Here is a 22,757-nt window from a genome sequence, read left to right as displayed (position 1 = left end):
CCTAAGTATTTAATGGTTCACTGATATCTATTGATTACCTATGCCTAAGGATTTAATGGTTCACTGATATCTAGATAAAATCTCATGATTACTCACTGCCATACCCATCTCTGGGTTCTTGGCCAATGTCATGATGAAGTAGAAACAAAAGATCCTTTTTATCACCTGGTTCATTATTTTTGTAAATAATGCAGATTACTTTGTGTTTTTTATGTCATTCTTGAAGACATACTGGGGGTCAACTCCATGTATCCAGAGACGTATGTGATATATACGTCTCTGATGTATCTATGTGGTCCATTTTCTGACGTTAAAATATATACATCTGTGCTTGTGTGCATGATGTCATTTCATTACATCAATATGTTATGCATCTCGCAGATAATGTAGAATGTTACATCTCTCTGATATTGTAGAATGTTACATCTCTTTGATAATGTTGAAAGTTACATCACTCTGATAGAGTAGAATGTTACATCTCCTTGAAAGTGTAACATCAATGTAACATCTTTCTGATAGTCCCACTTACTCTAGATCTACCACTCCAACCGTCTGTTATTATTCTATTACCATTACCCTAACAGTTTGTGGTTGAGCTGTCTGACACTTTTATGACTTTTACAAACACCTGGTGCCCTACTTTCTGTTAGTTGTGTTTATGATAAATACTTGTTGAGTTACAAGTAACACAATTAAAATCCTCAGAACCTAAGTTCATGGTAATGCAATACGATATGTTTACTCACATAACAGGAAGGTATTGATCTTAAGTTCTCTCTTCAGCAACTGCCGTTTTAGAGAGAAAAAATTTGGTTCATAATTTTCCTTGTCTATGTGTAGCAGAGACTCCAAAGGCAAACTAGTATTGTTTTCTACACTGCTGAGTGTGTTTTCCATTTCATCACACACTAACCACCTGCTTAAAGTGACAAAATGCAAATGACAGTTCGCTGGAGACATAACTCCGCATGACATGAAGTCAGATTTGTAGGTAAAAAAACATATGTATAATATTCTTAAGTTTATTGATACCATGACACCATAAAGAAAAAGAAGAAAAAAAAACTTCAGTTGTATTTTTTTTTTTAGCATGATGATATATTCTTCAGAAGAAAATATTTGCCAGGGCAAATGTTTAACTCCAGGGAAAGTTTTGTTTTGTACATCAATTCTATAAAAAAAAAAATGGATTTAATTGAAATTTAATTGAAATTTAATGAGATTTCATAATAATATCCAATGTTTAAGGTGCTTTTTAGAAGTCTCCTGGAGATACTGTAAATACACATGTTTTAGAGGTAATGTTATTTTCGCACTTTTTGCACAGAAAATATTGCTGTGAAATATGATTGCATTGACTGCAGTTTATGTTTGTCCCAGTTTTGAACTTCTTCAAAATGTCACATTATAACATCCAATGATACTGAACATCTTTAAAATGTCACATTATAACATCCAATGATACTACTGACTATTTTGTGGGTTTTATACCGCTTTTTCCATGATCCATATTGTTTGCTTGCTGGGTATAGCCCAGTGAACAGCTAGGGTCATTTTGGGGGTGGCATCTTTTTGAAATATCTGGTGATGACCTCAATAAAAACAGATGGGAGGCTGTCACATGCTATCCAGAGCATTTCTGGTAAAGTGTCTTAAAGGCTACTGCTTCACAGACTGGTCTGTGTATCATTTTCACAATAAAACAGGAATTGCCATTGGTAGGAAGCTTTGAACCACATGCCTTTACCTAGGTTGTATATTTAGACCATTAAAGGCTCTACCAACTGTGCCATTGTGACCCCTCCCCCCCCCACTCATAATGTACACTACATAAGACTTCAATATATACCTTAACTTCCTTAATGTTGTAAATTCTACATGTTTGCTAAGAAACAGTAGACAGAATTTTTTTTTCTGTTTATTATAGAAATTAAAATTATGCATGCATTTGTGTCTTGTCTGAATGTCAAATACTGTTTCATACATTTGCCAATTAGTAACCAAACTCACCAGCTATAAATATGACGGTTCTAGAATACACATGCGAAAGCCATTATTGAACGTATGATAGCCATCCTTTCTGAAGATATAATTACATCCAGAGTGATAATGTGTATAGGTATGATGAGAACTATAAAGCGGTGTCTTATAACAGGTCGTCATGAATAACATTACCATAGATTGGTATAGCTATTACTACAGACTAATTGGAATGCCAGAACAAAGCTACAGCACCGATTCTTTATGGTGTATATCTTGTCTCTACTGTAATACGTAATATGAAAGCCCAGGAAGCCAACATATTACTTTTAATCAAAACAAGGGAATGGGCTTTAGTTGGTATAGTATTGGTGTAATTTTCTAGATCAGCAGTAATATAGGTTGGGTTAACAAAATAATTATATTTGGAAATGGTCTATTTATTCATGAACAGTTCTTATTTTTGATATAGATACCAAGTCTCATTTTCGCTTTAGATTTAACATCTGAATCAACTAAGTAGGATTTTTTATGTGTATTAGGGAGCATGTAATGGTATGAAGATGCCAATTATTTTTGTTTTGAAAAATACATAATCATTCAAATTCTCTTGATCACCTTTAAACATGTGCATGTGTAATGGAACCACCTTGATTGATTTATTATCTATCAGACACAGTTTGTAGAAAACACAGATGTACACCCTGGTAAATATCAGCTGCAATATACCACTCGGCTAGAGAGAACTTCTTATCTTGATCAGTTGAGCGTCAAGATTAGTAAGCCAGGGGTCCTGGGTTCGAATCCGAGCAGAGGCATTGAAATAAATAATGGCCTCTGTTTCATGTTTAATGAGTCCAAAACATTTAAAACAGGTTGTAAGAATATTATTTAAGTGAATAGCTTTCAGTAAAATCTATATGTGTACTGCTTCTCTGTTAATGTTGGTATTTTGTCCAATCAAGGCATTTTATATTTCTGTAAAATGGACTGCTTTAACAATATTTTAGGGTTTAAGGGGTTTTTGTTTACTTATTTACGTATGTTACATACTCAATCATGTTTTGTTTACCAATATTATATAATTCTGGCCAATTTATTCATGATATATTGGTTGCGAGTCATTGTACATTATTTAAATGTGGCATTTCAAATGTTGAATTCTGCCATGAGTCTGGTGTCTTTGATGATGGCATGTGAGGTTTGATAATGATCTGAGAGGTACATCTCACAGTTAAGCTATATGTAGATGTGTGACCCATTATTGACTTTGTAAATTTAAATTATTGTCTTTCACCTGTCCTGTTTTTCATATCTAAAAATAATGTCATAAACATGTGCCAATTCTGTCATCAAATATTAAACTAATGTAAGGGAACAATTATAATATATTCACTCAAACAACAGCTAATGCCTTACTTTGATTGAATTGAATTGTTGTTTGTAAAGCCCTCTGTCTTCTACGGAACACCCACATACCCAAGTCCAAACCCTGAAAATCGTTGGTATCAATCTGAAGGTAAACTTTATGCAGTAGAGATATGGTAAATAGCAAGAGAATAAAACCTGAGACAGGAATATTGAATATTATCAACAAATATGTGAAATATCTAATACACTATTTATTCTAATCAAGAAACTCATAACCAGGGGAATTGAAGTAATCAGTATCTGCCATACTAAACGTAATTATTCATCATCTTACTCTCAAAATCACCCTTCATACTGATTTGATTAGTAATTCACTTCTAATATGCATAATGAGTCTTCAAACTGCAGTCAAACCTTCGCTTAAGTAATGAAATCATCACATCAACAGGTATTAATATGTATTGATATGATTATAATTGTTCTGAACTATTTCCAGCTACTTTCAGTAGTTTCTGACGCCGTAGTCTGGTATTCAAGGCTCGGGAGAAGCATCGAGAAAATTAGTAGACTGGCTCTAGTCGCTAGAATATTCAAATTATAAATAAAATTAAGTCGTATAATTCTGCTCTCTTGGAAATGTCTGATGCCAGAATTTCACAGGAAGGGGAGATAACCTAGTGGAAAATATAGAAAATAATTTAGGGGCTAGTCTCAAGAATATTCAAATTATACCTAAAATTGAGAAGAAGATATGCCAAAGTTTCACAGGAAGGGGAGATAAGCTAACAAAAGGGCTGGTAGCCAGTCTAGCAGAAAAGATCAAGACCTAAGTTTAAGAAAGTGTGTTATTGATTGAATTTATATTCACAATAGTACTGTTATAGAAACTGTCATGCACAGTTACAGGAAAACATTGTAGATATGTATGTATTTGTTTGTTGGGTCTATCAACCCTGATCAGCTAAGATAAGTTTGTGGTAGGGTCTCCTTTTAGTAGCTGGTGATAGTTCATTGAACAACATACAGGAGACCCTGTCACATGCCATCCAGAGCAATACAGTTAGGTGTCTTGCTTGCAACCATGACAGGCCACATGGTGACTTTTGTCAATTTTCTACAAATATACAGAAGCGTCATATGTAGCTAGAAAATGATGGATAAAATTATAACTACATTCGAACCTCATTATCTCCAATTCAGCGGGACGATGAGAACAGTTCTATCAAGATAACCTGGTATTCGATTTGAATACTTTTTGTAAAATCATGTTGGGATAGACAAAATACTCCGAATTTAAAGTTGAACAAGATTGAGATAATGAGGTTTGACTTTGTATAATATACTTGCTTTCTTTGCATATAGAACCATTTGTTTTCTATTTCAGGGACCTGGGTTACATTTGGCGGCCAGGTCACAGATGAGGTAAGCAATCAGTTCTGTTTATAACATCAGTAAAACATTACTACAGTGATGCCCCAGGTTTGATTTAAAACCACCTCTTTATAACCTCCATCCCTCTATTTCTGAACTGTAAACAACGTTGTTTTGTGGATACACCAATACCTAAGAGTTTATTAAGTTCAGTTTCAGTAGAAAATTGATTCTGAGCTTAGACACTTAATACTTAATCTGGGGCCCAAGGCAAAACAAATGTCAATAGGTCTCTTTCAGTAGTGAATGCTGGTGGTCATGTCCCTAAATTTTGACCTGAAAAGATCAGCTACTGCCGCAATGAAAGAAAAACTCTTTTCTCACTCACAACATCAACATCTGTGTTAGTTTTCAGCAGACCCACATTTTCTGAATTCTGTGTCCTTATGTACACTTACCAGTACATGTAAATCACCGTAAAACAATTAAGGACAATCAATAAAAGAATTGAAGAAATCATGGATTTTTTGTTCGTTAATTAAAGAAAGACTTCTACACTACGAGAGCATGTGTTTTTGATTAAGACAAGGTTCCTACCTATGGTGTAACCATGACCTATATTCTATTTTCAGAGTTTTCATAATATTTTACTTAATTGCTAGAATATTCCTTGATCTTAAGTTAGCATATAACAAGCTCTTTCATTAACAATGTTCTCTACACTTTAAAATCGTAAATTTTCAGCGCTGAAATAATAGAAATTTACAAAAAATATGTATTTTCATTGGAAAGTGGCCATTTCTTGGATTTTGACAGTAAAACTTTGTTAATGATATTTGTTTAAGTACTGAGTAAGTGTTTCTAAATTAAGTACAAAAGTGAAATGGCAGATCTTGATCTGATTTAAAATTACATTTCTTGTAGAAATTTAAAGCTTGTCAAACAGTAAAGAGATGTATTTGACACAGAAACACTTGCCTTGAAATATTTCTAAAGAAAAACGTGTTGCAGTGAAAATATGTGGTTACTGATCGAGAATGGGAAAATTTATTGAAGCTGAGGAATAACAAGAGAATTTGCTTCAACAGAAGTAAATATGAAATCAAGAAACAAATTTCATTTGTCATTCATAGCCCAAGTTATCAAATAGTATATACTCTGTGTTGGGAACCTTACAAAGAATTTCTTATTGTCATCAAAATCTTCAAAAACTTCCTTTTACAGTAAAACCTCAAACAAAAACATTTGTAGTATCTGGAAAATCAATGCTAAGATTTATTTTCCCGTCAGAAGAGTTTGTGTCCACTACAGAAAAGGATCGATCATGCCAAGTCCGTGAAACCAGGCATACACGTCTGATAGAACACTGTCGGAGATCCCCGTCAACAAATCAGGCATCACACAGATTATTTCAAAACATAATAAAACACTAGACATCTTCCATGAATTACTAATAGTTGGGGGGTACTGAAACAAATTATCTGTCAGTGAATTGATCGCAACAGGACCGAGAAATATCGAAACAAAGTCAGTCAATATCTGTCTTCAGGACTGAAATAAAAACCAGCAAAGAAAGGCAGTGTCATCAATATCTCTGTGCACCATACTATTAAATGTGGTGACTTATGTAACAATGTTTCACACATCTATAACAGAACGATTCACTATAACAAATCTGGATCTCAGCCATTTGTAACAACCCCTGATCTTCGATGAAATTCTAGGTTAATTTATCAGTATTCCAGGTATGTAACATTGCTGTCAGTTTGGGGAGACCGCTAAAAGAAGATGGCACTGTAACTAGTCGAAGAATTTCTCTGAAAACACAAATTGTTCTGGCTCTGTGATAAAAGGTCTCTGCTTGCATTTAGGTTTCTAAGTTGTATAAATTCTGACCATTCTTCTGTAATTAGGACACACTCTACAAATATCTTTTTCTGTCCCTGCATAAAGGGATTTTTCTGTTGTGTTATCTGTGATATCTGTCAGGGCACACTTCAGAACATCTGATCATTCTCCAATTAAAAGGTTTTTAGCTACTGATACTGGCATAATTTTTATTGCCCATTATGATTTATAAGATGTATCATTGAGTTCCAACTTCATTAATTTCAGTCTCTTTAGCAATAAGCACAAGTTTGTGAAGGAAATTTTTGACCCAGTTAACCTTTGACCCAGCCAACGTTTGACCTAGCCAACCTTTGACCCTGTCAACCTTCGACCTTCACCAATTAGATCCATGTTTACCCAGAATTAATTTCACTCTTCTCATGTTATTTAAGGAGGATTTTTAAAATAAATTGCCTTTACTACAGCAAGCTAGAATGAAATTTGAAATGGAGATTCAAGTTACCTAGATAAAAAATTTCAAAGTGTATGAAAGAGTTCGGAGACTTCCACAGCACTATGAGTAAAGCTAAACATATTTGCAGGCTAAATGATATGATACCAGACAAGTCATGATTCAGATATGCTGAATTTCACCTGTCTTTATCATTCACAGAAAATGACCTTGTGTCCCTAAGTATTCAATTAATGATACAGTAGTACCTTTATTTCTGGAGTGTGTATGAACACTCTGAGTTAATGATCTGGACCAGGATTTTTTCCATTCAGATAAGCATAAACAAAACTTTTCTAGACCTGTGTTAAATAGATCTCCAAGTTGATCTTTCCTTTTGATTTATGCCTGAATTGTTTATTTCGAATGATGGTAAATAGTTACTTGCTTCAGGTATTTGATGACATCATTTCAGCAGTAAGGTAAATATATTGATACTTGAAATTCCCCAACTACATATAAATTGCACAGACCAGAAATTCCTAGGGCTAACAAAATCACAAATTCATGTGACTGCTTCTCGGAATGACTGCAATTCAAGGAAGACTTTGGCTTTGGATTTGATTTGAAAGTTAGTTATTACTTTGTTGATTTAAACGAAAGCTGCCTTCTACTGATTCTTTTCCACAACTGGGTCCTGATTTTATAGCGTGACTTTGTTACAGGTTGCTGAAGAAATCCTAACACTTGCCTATGAGAGTGGAATCAATTACTTTGACACTGCTGAAGTATATGCTGCTGGAAAGTAAGTAAAACACTGTATGAGGCATTCATAGTCCTGTAAATGTCTTTCTTGTGAGATGGTTACAACAACTTGTTCAGTTTTATTAAAGATAAAAATTCTTTTCCTTTCCTCTTTTGTTCCATTTTCAATTCACAAATAACCTTGAAAAATATTTTAGAAAATGAAATTTAATTAAAATTATACTAAGTTGAATATTTATTTATTTTTCGCAAATACCTGCACCTGGTTTTGAACAAGAGTTCGTCCAATCTGCCTTTTGATTTTTGTTGCTGTTTTGCCATCCAACAGCAGTGTTTGTTTCAGTGTTGTGTTTCTGTCCTTATATCTGTCATAGGTTGAATGGTTGTGTTGTTTCTGTTGCATCTGTGTCTTATTTCATCTTTATTTCAACATCTCTTATACGGAAATGCTTTATATATCAAGGATTATCTCATTTTCATAAGAAATGGGGTGTGTTGGTCGTTTAATCATCTACATTTGTAAAAGAATTTAAATTGCCTGTAACCTTGATAGATTAAATGTGCGAAAGAACCTAAATAAATCTCTCTCAGGCAGGTCATCCAAAAGTCTGTGGAAATAAGAATGATTTGCATTTTAATTCTATACAGTGGTTTACAAATAAAGACATTTAGATTGTCAGATCAATTTTTAAATTGCTTCTATTGTTTCCTAACATTAATTAATTCTTTATCATGATATTGATAATATGATCTATTTCATGTATTAATATATAGATTAATTAGCCCCCTACCTTTGAAACTTGGACAGGTAGGGGGGTTACTCTAGTTTTCCTCTCCAGATGTCTGTCCCTGCATCTGTGCACATTTGGTTTTGCTCTAGAGGTTTCATTCCTTTGGAATTCTCATCAAAATTCACGCACTTTTTATGAACATCAAGATGTCTTGGACAAGTTTGAGTTTCAGAGGTGTTGTGTCAAGGTCAATTTCACTATTTTTGGAAAAATAATTGTCAGCGTTCTTTCAGCTTCATTTCACAATGAATTTTCATCAAACTTTACACCCTTGCAAAGCACCAACGGTCACTGTTACTAAATTTATAAATCATTACAGTTTGACAGTTTTAGTGGTCGGGAGATGACATGTAATGCATCAGCAATGCTCAGTATGCTTGTTTGTCCTGTGTTTCTCACACTTATTGATCTTGATCGATTGATATGATTGATTTAAATGATTGATTGAAATGCAATATGTATCAGTGTCAACAGCTCAACAGATTTTGTCTTGCCAGCCTAATATTGGTTGAACAACAACCTACTAAAGTTTCGAAAATTCGAGATGCACATTTCGAAAACTCAATTTTTGGATGTAATATACTTTAATTAAGATTCAAACATAACAAAGAACATTATTTAATCACATAAAAATTAGACAACAATACAATTAATTGATTAAAAAGTAATTTTTCCTCGACAATACATTAAAATGTCCCATTGATCACAATGGATTTTGAATGTCTTCATACAATTTTCAGCAAAGAAGAAAGAATTTTTTTATATACATAACTTACAAATATGAAATGATCGGCAAAGCAGGGTGAAATTGATGACTTTTACATAATATATAGATCAACAATGTTTCTGGTAGATGTACAGTCTGTGTGTGTGCACAATTGGGACAACCCGTTGTACATGTCAAAACAATGGACCCTTAACAAGTTCCATTTTGTTTATATTGTGACTATAACAGGTTATTAAAGGAAACAACCATCTTATTGTTAATTAATTACCCAAATGAAAGCTAAACTGTACCGCATGCAATTCTTCATTCCATTTTGCTGTCATCTCTCTGGAGGGCTTCATTTGGACAGAGACATTTCTAGTTATCACTTTTCTCACCACTTCATGTATACATGACATATAACAATCAGTTTGGTTTGGTCTTTCACTTTAATTGTTACTGAGCATATTTCATGAAATATAACAAGAGTTAGTTATTTTCTTTAAGATTTGTAATAAGTTTTATCCAAAGTGTTGTTAACAAGTGTGTATATATGGAATGTTGCAACACAATAATGTACATTATTTAACAATCATTCATGATATATTTTATGATATTTGCTGTCACAAAATTTCACACCATGAAAATATGTAGTTAAAAGTAACAAAACATTATCCAGACGATGAATCATCTCATGACTAGGTCATTCATGTAACAGCATTTAGCTGTGTCCAATTGTTGTTTCTCTTTCCAAATGAATGAGAATAGAATTTAAAAAACCGCCTGATTTTTCGGTGTCATACATCATCTGTAAACAGCAACTATGTACAAAGTTAGGTTTCACCTTAAAACAATTTTGAACATTTGTAATTGCATACAGGCATGACCTTTACAGTATATTATGTAAATAAAGTATCACCGTTGCTGAAGTAAGAATTTGATGATACGCATCATGTGACCTTGTTTTACATTTAAAATATGCATATTCATAAGACTAAGCAAAAGGGGACAGGACCAGCTTTTACTGTCGTCTGTGTGCGAAGAAAGACTTGATACTGTGGACTACATAAGATATTGCATTATTTTAGATTGAAATATCAAATAATGAAAATTGTGGCAAAAACCATTGAAGTCAATTTTGTCTTTGATTACAAACTCTTCATAATGGAGGTATATGCTATAATTAAATGTAGCACCACTCCCTAAGTGAAATTTCTGCTCATATTGTGCATCATGAATACGTAAAATGTGTGACTTTACAACAAGCGTTGGACAGATTGGATTATACTGCTAAATTCTTGAATACTTTGATCTGAAGAATATTTCTTGTAAAAGATGACTGGAAAGTGGATGTTGAGCTATATTGGTGTTATACTGTAGAATGTATTGTACATGTTTTTCCTTGCTATGTGGATTCCATTAACTGTACCCAAATTTATGTCTATAAATACGTGTATGTACTGATATGTTCCAGCTGCCGATGTTAATATTGCTCTTTCATGTTTGCCGAAACTTCAATGTTTTCTTTGATAAAAACAATTGAGAGTAGCAGCTGTAATGTTTGTAGTATCCTTTTTTTTATCGTTATTTTTTTAATTACATGATATTACTACATGAACCATGTTGTAATGCCTTTCATTGTGGTCTAAGGTCTTGTGTTCTGTACTTTTCTTAGCACTCTCTGGAATTAACCAGTAAACAAATGTACCTAATGTCATATACAGCCATGTTTACATATTAGTTTTAGTAAAAAATGTATCAATTGGCCTTTAGCTGAATTAATATGTTTGCATTCAGTTTAAAAATGAAATGCTTTATTTTAATTAAGCATTTTATAAGTTGGCAAATTAAACGGAACTTGCACAATTACAGTAAAAAATGGAAATGTTTTTCAGTGTTACATTGAAAAGCATTCATATTCTTAGCCATGCTACAAAGTCCATTATTTGTCTTACATCTGTGTTTTTGTATACCATATTGCATAAATTAAAGCTTGGTGTGTCTTGTGTTGACACCTTGGAATTAAGGCATATGTCCTATGGTTGTGATTCTGCAGTCTTATATGTCTCATCTCTTTCGTAGTATTGTCGAAAATCGGTTCAATTACACTGATTAATTATTCTTTGTACCATTGCTAATAGAGGAGGAATTCTTTAATTTGAAAGTTATCTCCCTTTGAATCAATCTTTAAATTTGTGGTTAAAGAGTTGACGAAGAAATTACTCTAAATCTGAAAAAACTAATATAAAACAAAATTCCAATCACATCAAAATCAGATATCTTAGTTGCAAACAAATGTTATTAGTTAAATTTGTCGTGAAATATTTGATTTGAGACATCTGAAATTGGCATCAACTCTACCTATTTTAGTTGATCATTAACTGATCAGCTGTTTTAGAGATTTTTCTAATCGATTTCCAACCGATTGCCAACATTACTATATTTTTGTTGTGTGCAACCTCTTCATGTGTAGGTCTTCTTTCTTATTTACAGTCATAAGAAGGATAATCCCGATCTACCTATATCTGCATACCAACAGATGCAGGTAGCCTGCGAGGGGTAAGGGCATTGGAATGCACACGCGACATGCACGGAATATGCCTTCTTTTTTTTTCTCGTTCAGATTCATTCTTTCATTCATTTATTCAATGTTTGTTCATCCCTTCATTCAATTGTTTGTTTATTCATTTGTTTATATATGTATTTTTTTGCATTGAATCATTTGGCATTTATCTCTTTCTTCACCATTCCTGTTTTTCTGTTGAGGTGTGTATTGGTGGTAATTTTAAGAGTGGCTGGTCTTTTTTGTGCCCAATTCTAAGTCTCACTTATCACACAATTTTTCTCTGTCTTTGTGATATCGTGCGATTGTATCACCTCTGATTATCATGTGTCATATCATCACAAATTAGTTTTTCCCAAACAATTGTCCTTTTATAGGAAATTTGAGAAAAGTACATAATTGGATAAATTCATGTTTATATTGTATTTCATCTGTTAGGTTTCATGAGGATACCTAACAGTTCAATTTATCTCTCCTATAGTAAACAAATCAAACCAGAAGAACAGTAGCATTTCAGAAAGCCAGGTTTCTAAGCTGTATTGTATATGTATCTTCCAATAAGGCCAAGGGGTCACCAAATCATTACTGTAATTTGGGGAGGGCTTATTACAGGACATTGAAATAGTATTTGTTTAAAATTTGGCTGAATAGTAGTACATAGGATTTGGCTTATCAGGCCAGGTAACTGATCATACTATCACCTGCAACTTGCTGCTGGTAAAAATAAGTAATTTGTAAAAGCTTTGCCCTGAGGTAGGCCAGGTGTAGAAAACATTAGAATACATTCTGGAGAATTGGCTTCTGGTATTGCTTCTGTTTAAAAATAAAATGTCCTTTAATGGATTGAACTTCTTCCGTTTTAATATACGAATCATTTGCCACAATCTTATACCTGGTTATTACATTCATATGAAATTGACATATCATTCCATGTTATATACAGGCTGGTGCTTACTTGCTCTGTTTTGTGAAAACATATTCCTCATGAATTCAGATATTATCAAAATACTCAATTTTTTAATCATTTTTGAAATTGTCATTTAGCAAATCAATTCAGTAATGTTGTGTTATTTTTCTATTTGACCAAATTGGTTACTCAGATTCTTTTTTTACTGAAATTTCATTCAAATTCATCATAATGTTGTGGAGTTTTATTAATTTATTGAAAAAATATTGTGACTTCATTTGCCGTTACCTTTTGAACAAAGGGGTATTCAAATGTGGAAGTTCAATACAGCTAGAAGTATTGAGAAATAAAACGAAGCCAAAGATATATTGAACTGACTGCATATATTCTTTAAAATTATAATTGACCTTGATGACTACATATTTAATCCATTAATATTCATTTGATAGAACAAAGACCCTGAAAGGCAACTATATTATGAAGGTTAAGAAATCTTCTTCTTTAGAACCATTGATATGACCCAGTGATTTCTACTTTAGCATGTCTTAGTAATAGATTATAATAGAATTTTGTGGTGGAGGATCAGATTGATAACGTAATGTTTGATTATTCTTCATAGCTGCTCTAAAATGTTGTTTATATTTCAAGCTTGCTCAGTTAGTGATCTAGATTTTGAGCATTGAGGCTGCCAAAGCTTTCACGTTGATTGAATGAAAGTTAAAATAACCAATGTTAACAATATCAAAAAGTATATGATAAACTGTCATTATGTGTTTCAATAGAAATATTTCATACCAGACATTAACCTCCCAATACAGATGATAGAATTAACCAATGAAAGCATTGCTCTGCATTATTAATGAATTACTCAATAAGTATGACAGATTTATTAACAGAATTTTGTACTGATGTACTCTGCCCTGTGTTAAACCAGGATGATTTTATCATGGCTAAATAATTAATATCAGTATACATTTGTGTATAAGTAATTGCTCATTGAATACAAATATTTTATGAGGAAAATGAAAATTCAATGGAGCCAAAATTTACCAGAATATAGTGAAAAACTTGTTGTCAAGATGAAATTTTCAAGTGACAGTCATGTATTTTAGTGATGTGGCTGACAGGACGATGAATGCACAATCATCGAAATAAAGAATATCTAAGTTTGCATGGGAAGTAACTCTAAGCAAATGATGACTTCAAAATCGTAAATGAAATTTGAAAAGTAGAAATTCTACTTCCAGTTATATCTGACTGTGAATGAAATTTCCACAAAGAACAGGTGTATTTCAGTTCATTCTCATTTGAGTAAATGAAGTCTGGAACTTCATCGAATAAATTCAATTTATATTTATCTCAAAGTCCTCGTAAAATAAACAATCAAAATAATAATGAAAGGAGCATTGGATTTATTTTCTGTTTACTGAAATTTTATTCTATTATTATTATCTTTAAAATCTATTGAATTTATATCATAAATTAAGGTGTGATCCAAGAAGAAAACAATATTAGGGTGTCCATTTAAAACAGACAATAATTGAAAAGTGTTTATGCACATTGTATATAAGGCTTTTTTTCTCTTTCACTTTTTTGCATCAAATTGTTCATCACTCGATCCAGTCTGAAGTGATCACGAGAATGCTGTCATGTTTTTTGCTAATTCTGCTCTCACCAATTAGCTTACAGGAAAACAATTGTTCAGATGATTAATAAACTGACCTCAAATTACTGGCTCTAGCTTATTTGAAGAGGTTAGATACAAGTACATACAATATATGAGAATCTCTGAATGGTTTCATGTGATAGATTTTAAGCTAGGTCTCTAATGTCTATTACATTAATGTTATTATCAAGTCATGTTTATAGTGAAACAATGTATTGACTGTGGCCAACTTAATATAGATCACTGTGACTCATGTGAAACAATGTATTGACTGTGACCAACTTAAAATAGGTCACTGTGATTCTTGTGAAACAATGTATTGACTGTAATCAACTAATTAAAGTTCACTGTGACTCAGAATGTTTGAATGCAAGGTTATTAAGGTTTTGTATTAACCTATACTAGTCAGATTTTGAGAGGCCCAAATCACTCAGTCAGTAGGACGTTGACCTTTAACAGGTAAGGGGTTGCATTGGTTAAGATGTCTGAACATCTTTTTCACTTACCCTCCACCTGTGGGTTGTGGGTTCCAGACCTACGTTACCTGAGGAGGTGGCATTGGTCATGTGATTAAGGTGTCTGATCTTTTTCACTTACCCTCCACCTATGGGTTGTGGGTTCCAGACCTACGTTACCCGAGGAGGTGGCATTGGTCATGTGATTAAGGTGTCTGATCTTTTTCACTTACCCTCCACCTATGGGTTGTGGGTTCCAGACCTACGTTACCGGAGGAGGTGGCATTGGTCATGTGATTAAGGTGTCTGATCTTTTTCACTTACCCTCCACCTATGGGTTGTGGGTTCCAGACCTACGTTACCTGAGGAGGTGGCATTGGTCATGTGATTAAGGTGTCTGATCTTTTTCACTTACCCTCCACCTATGGGTTGTGGGTTCCAGACCTACGTTACCTGAGGAGGTGGCATTGGTCATGTGATTAAGGTGTCTGATCTTTTTCACTTACCCTCCACCTATGGGTTGTGGGTTCCAGACCTACGTTACCTGAGGAGGTGGCATTGGTCATGTGATTAAGGTGTCTGATCTTTTTCACTTACCCTCCACCTCTGGCTTGTGGGTTCCAGACATTCGTTTGGGAGTCACAAGGTACTGGCAGTAGGTTGGTGGTTTTTCTCTAGGAACTCTGGTTTTCTTTAATCACCCAAATTCAGCAGTTCCCTAATTGACCGTGGCTGTTAATAGGACATCAAGCAAAAATAAACTAAAATAACCTTAACCCTAACCTCAGGTACAGATCTCGAGGAGTTGGTTTCACGATATCTAGAATCATAGTGGTTCTTGTTTTTCAGACGATAAGAAACTCACTATTTTGTGGTTGTGTCTTCGGGCAAAATCATGTTTTTCCAAATTGCTCTGATTAGCATGCAATATATCTCCCATATGTTGTTCATGGAGGTAACGACCAGCTACTGCCTTGTCTCAAAATGAGATTGTTAGTTTAATTAAAACTCTTAACTAACAAAGCAGACTTTCACAATTTCAATAAAATGGGAGAAAAAGATATTTATTTTGTATGTCCTTGTATTAGTTGCTCTACAAACTGTAGAGCTGATTTATCTCTCCTGTCTAAAACAATAAATGTCTATGATGTACGCTGATTACTATATATGAAATTACGTCCAGTTTGTTGACTCCTTCGAGTCTGGTGTTTGACCTTTTGCTTGGAAGTCGATAATTTCAGTATCTATACTTGGAGGCCTGTTGCTCCAGAGATAAAAATAAACATCGGCATCATGATAAGTCAATTGTTTATAAAGACAGACTATTGAGTTTTCTTTATTTTCAATGCATTACAAATTGCTCTGAAATGTTTTAAGAGCTTTTAAACGTTAAACTAATGACTAGGATGATGTAATCCACAGTATTGATTGTAGTATTGTGGGATTTCAAAAGCAGGCCTGCAGTTACAGACATTGTATATTGACTGAGTGTGTTCTGCAGTAGAGATACTTGTAGTAAGTGTATTTAGTTTTACCAGTATCTAATAGACAAAAATACCTCCTTCTGTTTTAATATGTCTCGTCTCAGTATGATAGATCAAGATTGTAATTACATTCTGGCTTTTAGGAGATTTAACATCTTTTCATACGTAATGCACTTGAGTTTACATGGTTGGTTTTCAGAAACTGTTGATTATGTCTGTGTGTACGTAATACTGTGACTTAATTACATATGATAAAAGTGATTCAAAGGTTTCGGGTTGGATTAGTTCAGAACATGATATTGTAAGCAAAAGATAATAATTCCATGCCCAGAATACATACAATATCTAAGCATTGTTTTTGAGTTGCCAAAAAAAAGAAAGAAAATTAATGATAATGGTAAAGAATTTCATGGCTCAGACTCAAAATTCCTGCAGATTCCTTCAATTGTCCATGTTAAGGCGGCTCTACCATTTCACAATTAACTGCTAGATTTTCTTGAAACTTTTATATAATTATTATGTAACCATATGTACATAATTTTCTGAAAATCTAAGCATTCCAGTAGGTCTACCTCTTGTCACTATTCAGGCACTAGTTGAGTCTGATCATGTGCCCATATTTTATTTGTCAACTGATGCCGTTGGCTTGGAATGTGAATGGTCATGACAGCTACTCCTTTGGTTACAATCACTACAATCAAGAGGCATAAACTGTCCTCTTGCCTGTTCTCGTCATCCCTAACATTGTGACATACTTTTCATCCTCTATATACAAAGAGAGGTCTTTTTCTTGCGTTTCTAAATTTTGGACATCAGCATTGGTCAGCCAATACATGACACATTGACATTAGTCCTTTCCTTTGATTCTAAAAGTGAAAGAAATTTCTGGCAATAACTGTTTATATATTATTCAAATTTAGGCTGACATTTTCAACTGCTGGAATTCATCAAATTGAAAAAAAATGTGGTCTCTTAAATTCAGCTGTTGTATCACTGTTGTTTTGCCTTTCGCTTCTGATGCTTTTTTATGTTAGGAACTTTGGTACACAGCAATTTGGCAGCTGTGTTTAGTTCTGTCTTCCATCAGAGATCCAAAGGTTTAAGTTGGTATATAAACACTGTACAATGACCCAGTAATACTTGAAAGCTAAGGTTTGTTGATGTTGCCTCTATGTGTAGTCTAAGTCTGAGAAGAGCATATGGTATACATATATATACCAACATTGATGCCATCTCCTTACAGCTCAGCAAACAGATTTTCCAGGTGTGCAAAACATGTACTCTGTCACTTCACACCTGTTAACGAGCTTTTGATGGAGCTACTACAGCTATATTTATACCTACTCACCCAGAATAGACATTACATTACCTACAAAGGTCCCTGTCTGTTTACTCCGGTGCTGGACCCATCAGCACCAGGCAGCTACGTCCCTCCCGCTCCTAACATTGCAATTTTACTTTATGGTGAACAAACTTGTCTGATTTATGATTCTGTTGATTGAGTTATTTGGCAGGTTGTTTCCTGTAGGTTTTTACTTATGAATATATATATATTTTCTTTTTTAAGGGGGGGGGTTCTGTTGTTTGGTTTTTTTTTAGTGTCTTTTTTTTGTTGTCATATTTTTTATAATCCTAAGTGAGAGTGATAATTAAATGTTGTATAATAGACAGTGAAGATGGTCATCCTACAGGGAAACTCACCCCAATTTGAACTTTTACCCTATTCACCCTTTTGACAAAAGCTTGACCTCAGTTTCAACTCTCACCCAATTCACCCTTGTGACAATAGGGTGAAATTCAAATAAAACTATCTACACATATTTTTATATGTGTTTAAGAGAGTATTTAACACTGGGCAAAAACAAATAGTTTTATATATCTATCGAAAGTTGCATTCAGAATGTCTTTGCTTACAGAAAATCATTAACATACATAAAAATGCTCTTATTACAAACACAAAGTTATACTTTGCCTGTGACCAAGGCAGAAAATTATATTCAACATACCACAGTGAAAAATATTAGAAAAAGGACAGAAAGGTACACTCAAAAAATTACGAGCTCCATCTATGTAACAAAACTCACATGTGATGAAAAACCCACTCATACATTATCTCATAGGATACGTAAACTGTGCTCCATTCTCATACTAAAACCACACACTCTCATCACCTGTATTCTCTATGCCATATAAACCTCACCCAATCAATCTTTTGATTTAGCCACCAAAACCTCAATTTTTGTAAATTCAAATTTATAAATCTTCATTGGTTTAAATATACTGTACATACAAAGGTCTATCCTAATATCACACAGAAAATCCTCAGTATCATTAAATATTGAAATATTGAAAATTCATTAGTGCATTAGATGAAGCAACAAACCCATGCCCTTCTGTGTAAAGTCTATAGAAGTTCCTTTTAATAAATGGTCTGTTAATTTCCCTGTATAATTCTGATCTGATAAAAAAAAGCTAATGATTATTTCCTTCTGTATCAGTAACACATATCTCAATGGAAAATTAAAGAACACAATCAGTTGATTTCTGATGGTTATCAAATAAGGTCAATATGTTTTCTGATATGCAAGTCTTAATTTAGGTTAATGTTGTATATTGTAAATACATATGTTGGATGAGTATGCTAATTTAAATTATTGTTTGCATTAATGACATAAAAAATTAAATGTTTTCAATACAGTAAAATCACACAACATATTGCTATAGGATTAATTATTAATCAAACACGATATTTATTGTTAATATGAATTTGATCTAGATAACAATCTGGTGTCATTCCAGCATTTCATTGTGTAAACAGGCTCTACATCTATAGGACTATATACCAGTGTGTGATATTGGATTCTCCGAGATTATTTCCCTTATGTATTGTGTACCAAGCTTTTCCGTGAATCTGACCCAGAGGAGAATTTAGAATCATTTGGAGGTGGGGAGAATAGCTTCGCCATCAATCACGCATGCTATATATTTGTCATGATATTGTTTTCACTAGCACATGATAAGGTCAGAGGCAGTATTAGTCTCTGGGCAAATATTGCCTGACCAGGAAATATAATGCTAAATCAATACCACAATTTCTACCGGTTGGAAATTCCAAGTAACAAAGTCCCACGGGCATGATTTTCTTTCTGATTTCTTAAATGAACTTCCTGTTCTGAGTAAGAATGAGATTACATATGGCATATACATAACAGATGGTGATTTGTCCTCAACACATTTGTAGGTTTACTGTGGTACGCTATGGTACAGATTTGCCCTCAATACATTTGTAGGTTTACTGTGGTACACTATGGTACAGATTTGTCCTCAATACATTTGTAGGTTTAGTGTGGTACACTATGGTACAGATTTGTCCTCAATACATTTGTAGGTTTACTGTGGTACACTATGGTACAGATTTGTTCTCAATACATTTGTAGGTTTACTGTGGTACACTATGGTACAGATTTGTCCTCAACACATTTGTAGGTTTACTGTGGTACACTATGGTACAGATTTGTCCTCAATACATTTGTAGGTTTACTGTGGTACACTATGGTACAGATTTGTCCTCAATACATTTGTAGGTTTACTGTGGTACACTATGGTACAGGTTTGTTCTCAACACATTTGTAGGTTTACTGTGGTACACTATGGTACAGGTTTGTTCTCAACACATTTGTAGGTTTACTGTGGTACACTATGGTACAGATTTGTCCTCAATACATTTGTAGGTTTACTGTGGTACACTATGGTACAGATTTGTCCTCAATACATTTGTAGGTTTACTGTGGTACACTATGGTACAGTAGGTTTATTTGTCCTCAATACATTTGTAGGTTTACTGTGGTACACTATGGTACAGATTTGTCCTCAATACATTTGTAGGTTTACTGTGGTACACTATGGTACAGATTTGTCCTCAATACATTTGTAGGTTTACTGTGGTACACTATGGTACAGATTTGTCCTCAACACATTTGTAGGTTTACTGTGGTACACTATGGTACAGATTTGTCCTCAACACATTTGTAGGTTTACTGTGGTACACTATGGTACAGATTTGTTCTCAACACATTTGTAGGTTTACTGTGGTACACTATGGTACAGATTTGTTCTCAACACATTTGTAGGTTTACTGTGGTACACTATGGTACAGGTTTGTTCTCAACACATTTGTAGGTTTACTGTGGTACACTATGGTACAGGTTTGTTCTCAATACATTTGTAGGTTTACTGTGGTACACTATGGTACAGATTTGTCCTCAACACATTTGTAGGTTTACTGTGGTACACTATGGTACAGGTTTGTTCTCAACACATTTGTAGGTTTACTGTGGTACACTATGGTACAGATTTGTCCTCAACACATTTGTAGGTTTACTGTGGTACACTATGGTACAGGTTTGTTCTCAACACATTTGTAGGTTTACTGTGGTACACTATGGTACAGATTTGTCCTCAACACATTTGTAGGTTTACTGTGGTACACTATGGTACAGGTTTGTTCTCAACACATTTGTAGGTTTACTGTGGTACACTATGTACATTTGTAGGTTTACTGTGGTACACTATGGTACAGATTTGTCCTCAACACATTTGTAGGTTTACTGTGGTACACTATGGTACAGTAGGTTTGTCCTCAACACATTTGTAGGTTTACTGTGGTACACTATGGTACAGGTATGGTACAGTTTGTCCTCCAACACATTTGTAGGTTTACTGTGGTACACTATTTACTGTGGTACACTATGGTACAGATTTGTCCTCAAACATTTGTAGGTTTACTGTGGTACACTATGGTACAGATTTGTCCTCAATACATTTGTAGGTTTACTGTGGTACACTATGGTACAGATTTGTCCTCAATACATTTGTAGGTTTACTGTGGTACACTATGGTACAGATTTGTCCTCAATACATTTGTAGGATTACTGTGGTACACTATGGTACAGATTTGTCCTCAATACATTTGTAGGTTTACTGTGGTACACTATGGTACAGATTTGTCCTCAATACATTTGTAGGTTTACTGTGGTACACTATGGTACAGGTTTGTCCTCAATACATTTGTAGGATTACTGAGGAATTTAACCTGCCATTACTCTCTCTAACCATCAGACCCTCATCCATGCTTGTTACACACCCTGCAAATGTTGTATATCATGCTGGAATCGTAAGTACTTGTAAGTACAGCAGACCTGTGATTATTCAGATGCTGGTAGTCAGTAAAGCTCACAATTTGATGTTTCCGTGTCTAGATATACCACTGTTTACTATGGTAACATTATTATGTCCTCCAATAAGCCTTGATAAGGACTTCTATGCATTTTTAAAGGATTCAGCCTTATATGGACATATTGGTTTATTGATCAACAAATTTGATAATGAATTAAGAAAGCAGGCATTAATAATTCTGGAAATAAAATTTGTGTAGATGTGGTTGGGCTGATACATTATAAACTTGATATACCTGTAACAAAGGCCATTATTTTATTTCATTGCCTCTGCTTCACACCTAGGACTTCTGGCTTGTGTGCTAGTCCGATGCTCAATTGATCCAGATAAAGAAAAGTTTTCTGTATTTCACCAGGGTTACAGTAATTTAGAGTAAACATGTCTAGGTCGAAATAAACTACTCTAACAACATTCTAATGTTTCTTTCACATGCTGAGATGTAACTACTACTACTTTGTTCAGGTGGTGACATTTCAGTGTGATGGCACTATAAATCATCACTGAGCACAAGTTCTTCACACCTAGTTGTTTAGAAGAGGTAAAGTCTGTATGAACTATGTAAAACTACACCAAATACTTATACTTTAAAATTGTTTATTTCATGTCCATTTTGATAATTTGGGGTACAGAATTCTAATTATGTGAGGTGGAAACTTAGCTACTATATTATGCCACAGTCATTGTATAGGTTTATTGTAGGCGGTGGGGGTAGGGATGGGGGGAAGGGGAGAGTAATACAGTGATACATATATTATTATGGTCTTAACCTGTCTTATTTCAGATTATTTCAACATATTTAATTTATATCAATGCATAAGTGTCACAACATCAAGTTTTACATCTCATGATATTGATGTGGCCATTTGTCAGGGTTAAAAAGTCAATTATTATTATTATTATTACATTCTTAAAAGGCCTGTCAGCACAAAAAAGGTCATTAGGGCCATCAAACGGTATTGAAAGGTCAATTGTCATTTAAATGAGAGTAAAGTTATTCATTTTACTGAGTCTGTTTTTTTCTTCTAGAATAAGTGTAATTCTATAAGAAAAATAAAACAAGTGTTTATATTGATTTACTGGAGTCATTAATCCTTTTTATTTATTCATAGTTTTTTATGGTAATATAATCAATACCAGAACTGCCTCCACATATTACGATAACATAATGATCAGGTGAACACT

At 33.8% G+C, this 22,757-nt stretch overlaps 1 protein-coding gene and 1 long non-coding RNA gene across 8 annotated transcripts in view; one reads left to right on the top strand and one right to left on the bottom strand.

Annotated features, from left to right (window-relative positions):
* The window catches only part of LOC132555711 (uncharacterized), a 58,351-nt gene that overhangs the window by 7,771 nt on the left and 27,823 nt on the right, over window positions 1–22,757 (bottom strand). The window lies entirely within an intron of this gene.
* LOC132555664 (voltage-gated potassium channel subunit beta-2-like) overlaps window positions 1–22,757 on the top strand; it is a 77,232-nt gene that overhangs the window by 34,258 nt on the left and 20,217 nt on the right. For 6 of the 7 annotated variants that reach the window (XM_060220042.1, XM_060220058.1, XM_060220050.1 and 3 more), the window contains exons 4-6: window positions 4,736–4,773; window positions 7,729–7,808; window positions 11,759–11,824. In XM_060220042.1, the coding sequence (XP_060076025.1) occupies window positions 4,736–4,773; window positions 7,729–7,808; window positions 11,759–11,824 (184 nt within the window). The remainder of the gene's footprint in view (window positions 1–4,735; window positions 4,774–7,728; window positions 7,809–11,758; window positions 11,825–22,757) is intronic. The other variant, XM_060220066.1, reaches the window with a different exon arrangement.

The sequence above is a fragment of the Ylistrum balloti genome, unplaced genomic scaffold, assembly GCF_031769215.1.
Source record: "Ylistrum balloti isolate Yb309-2 unplaced genomic scaffold, AGI_CSIRO_Ybal_v1 Utg369646, whole genome shotgun sequence".
In the NCBI taxonomy this organism is placed as follows: domain Eukaryota; kingdom Metazoa; phylum Mollusca; class Bivalvia; order Pectinida; family Pectinidae; genus Ylistrum; species Ylistrum balloti.
This window is presented reverse-complemented; position numbering and strand designations above follow the sequence as displayed.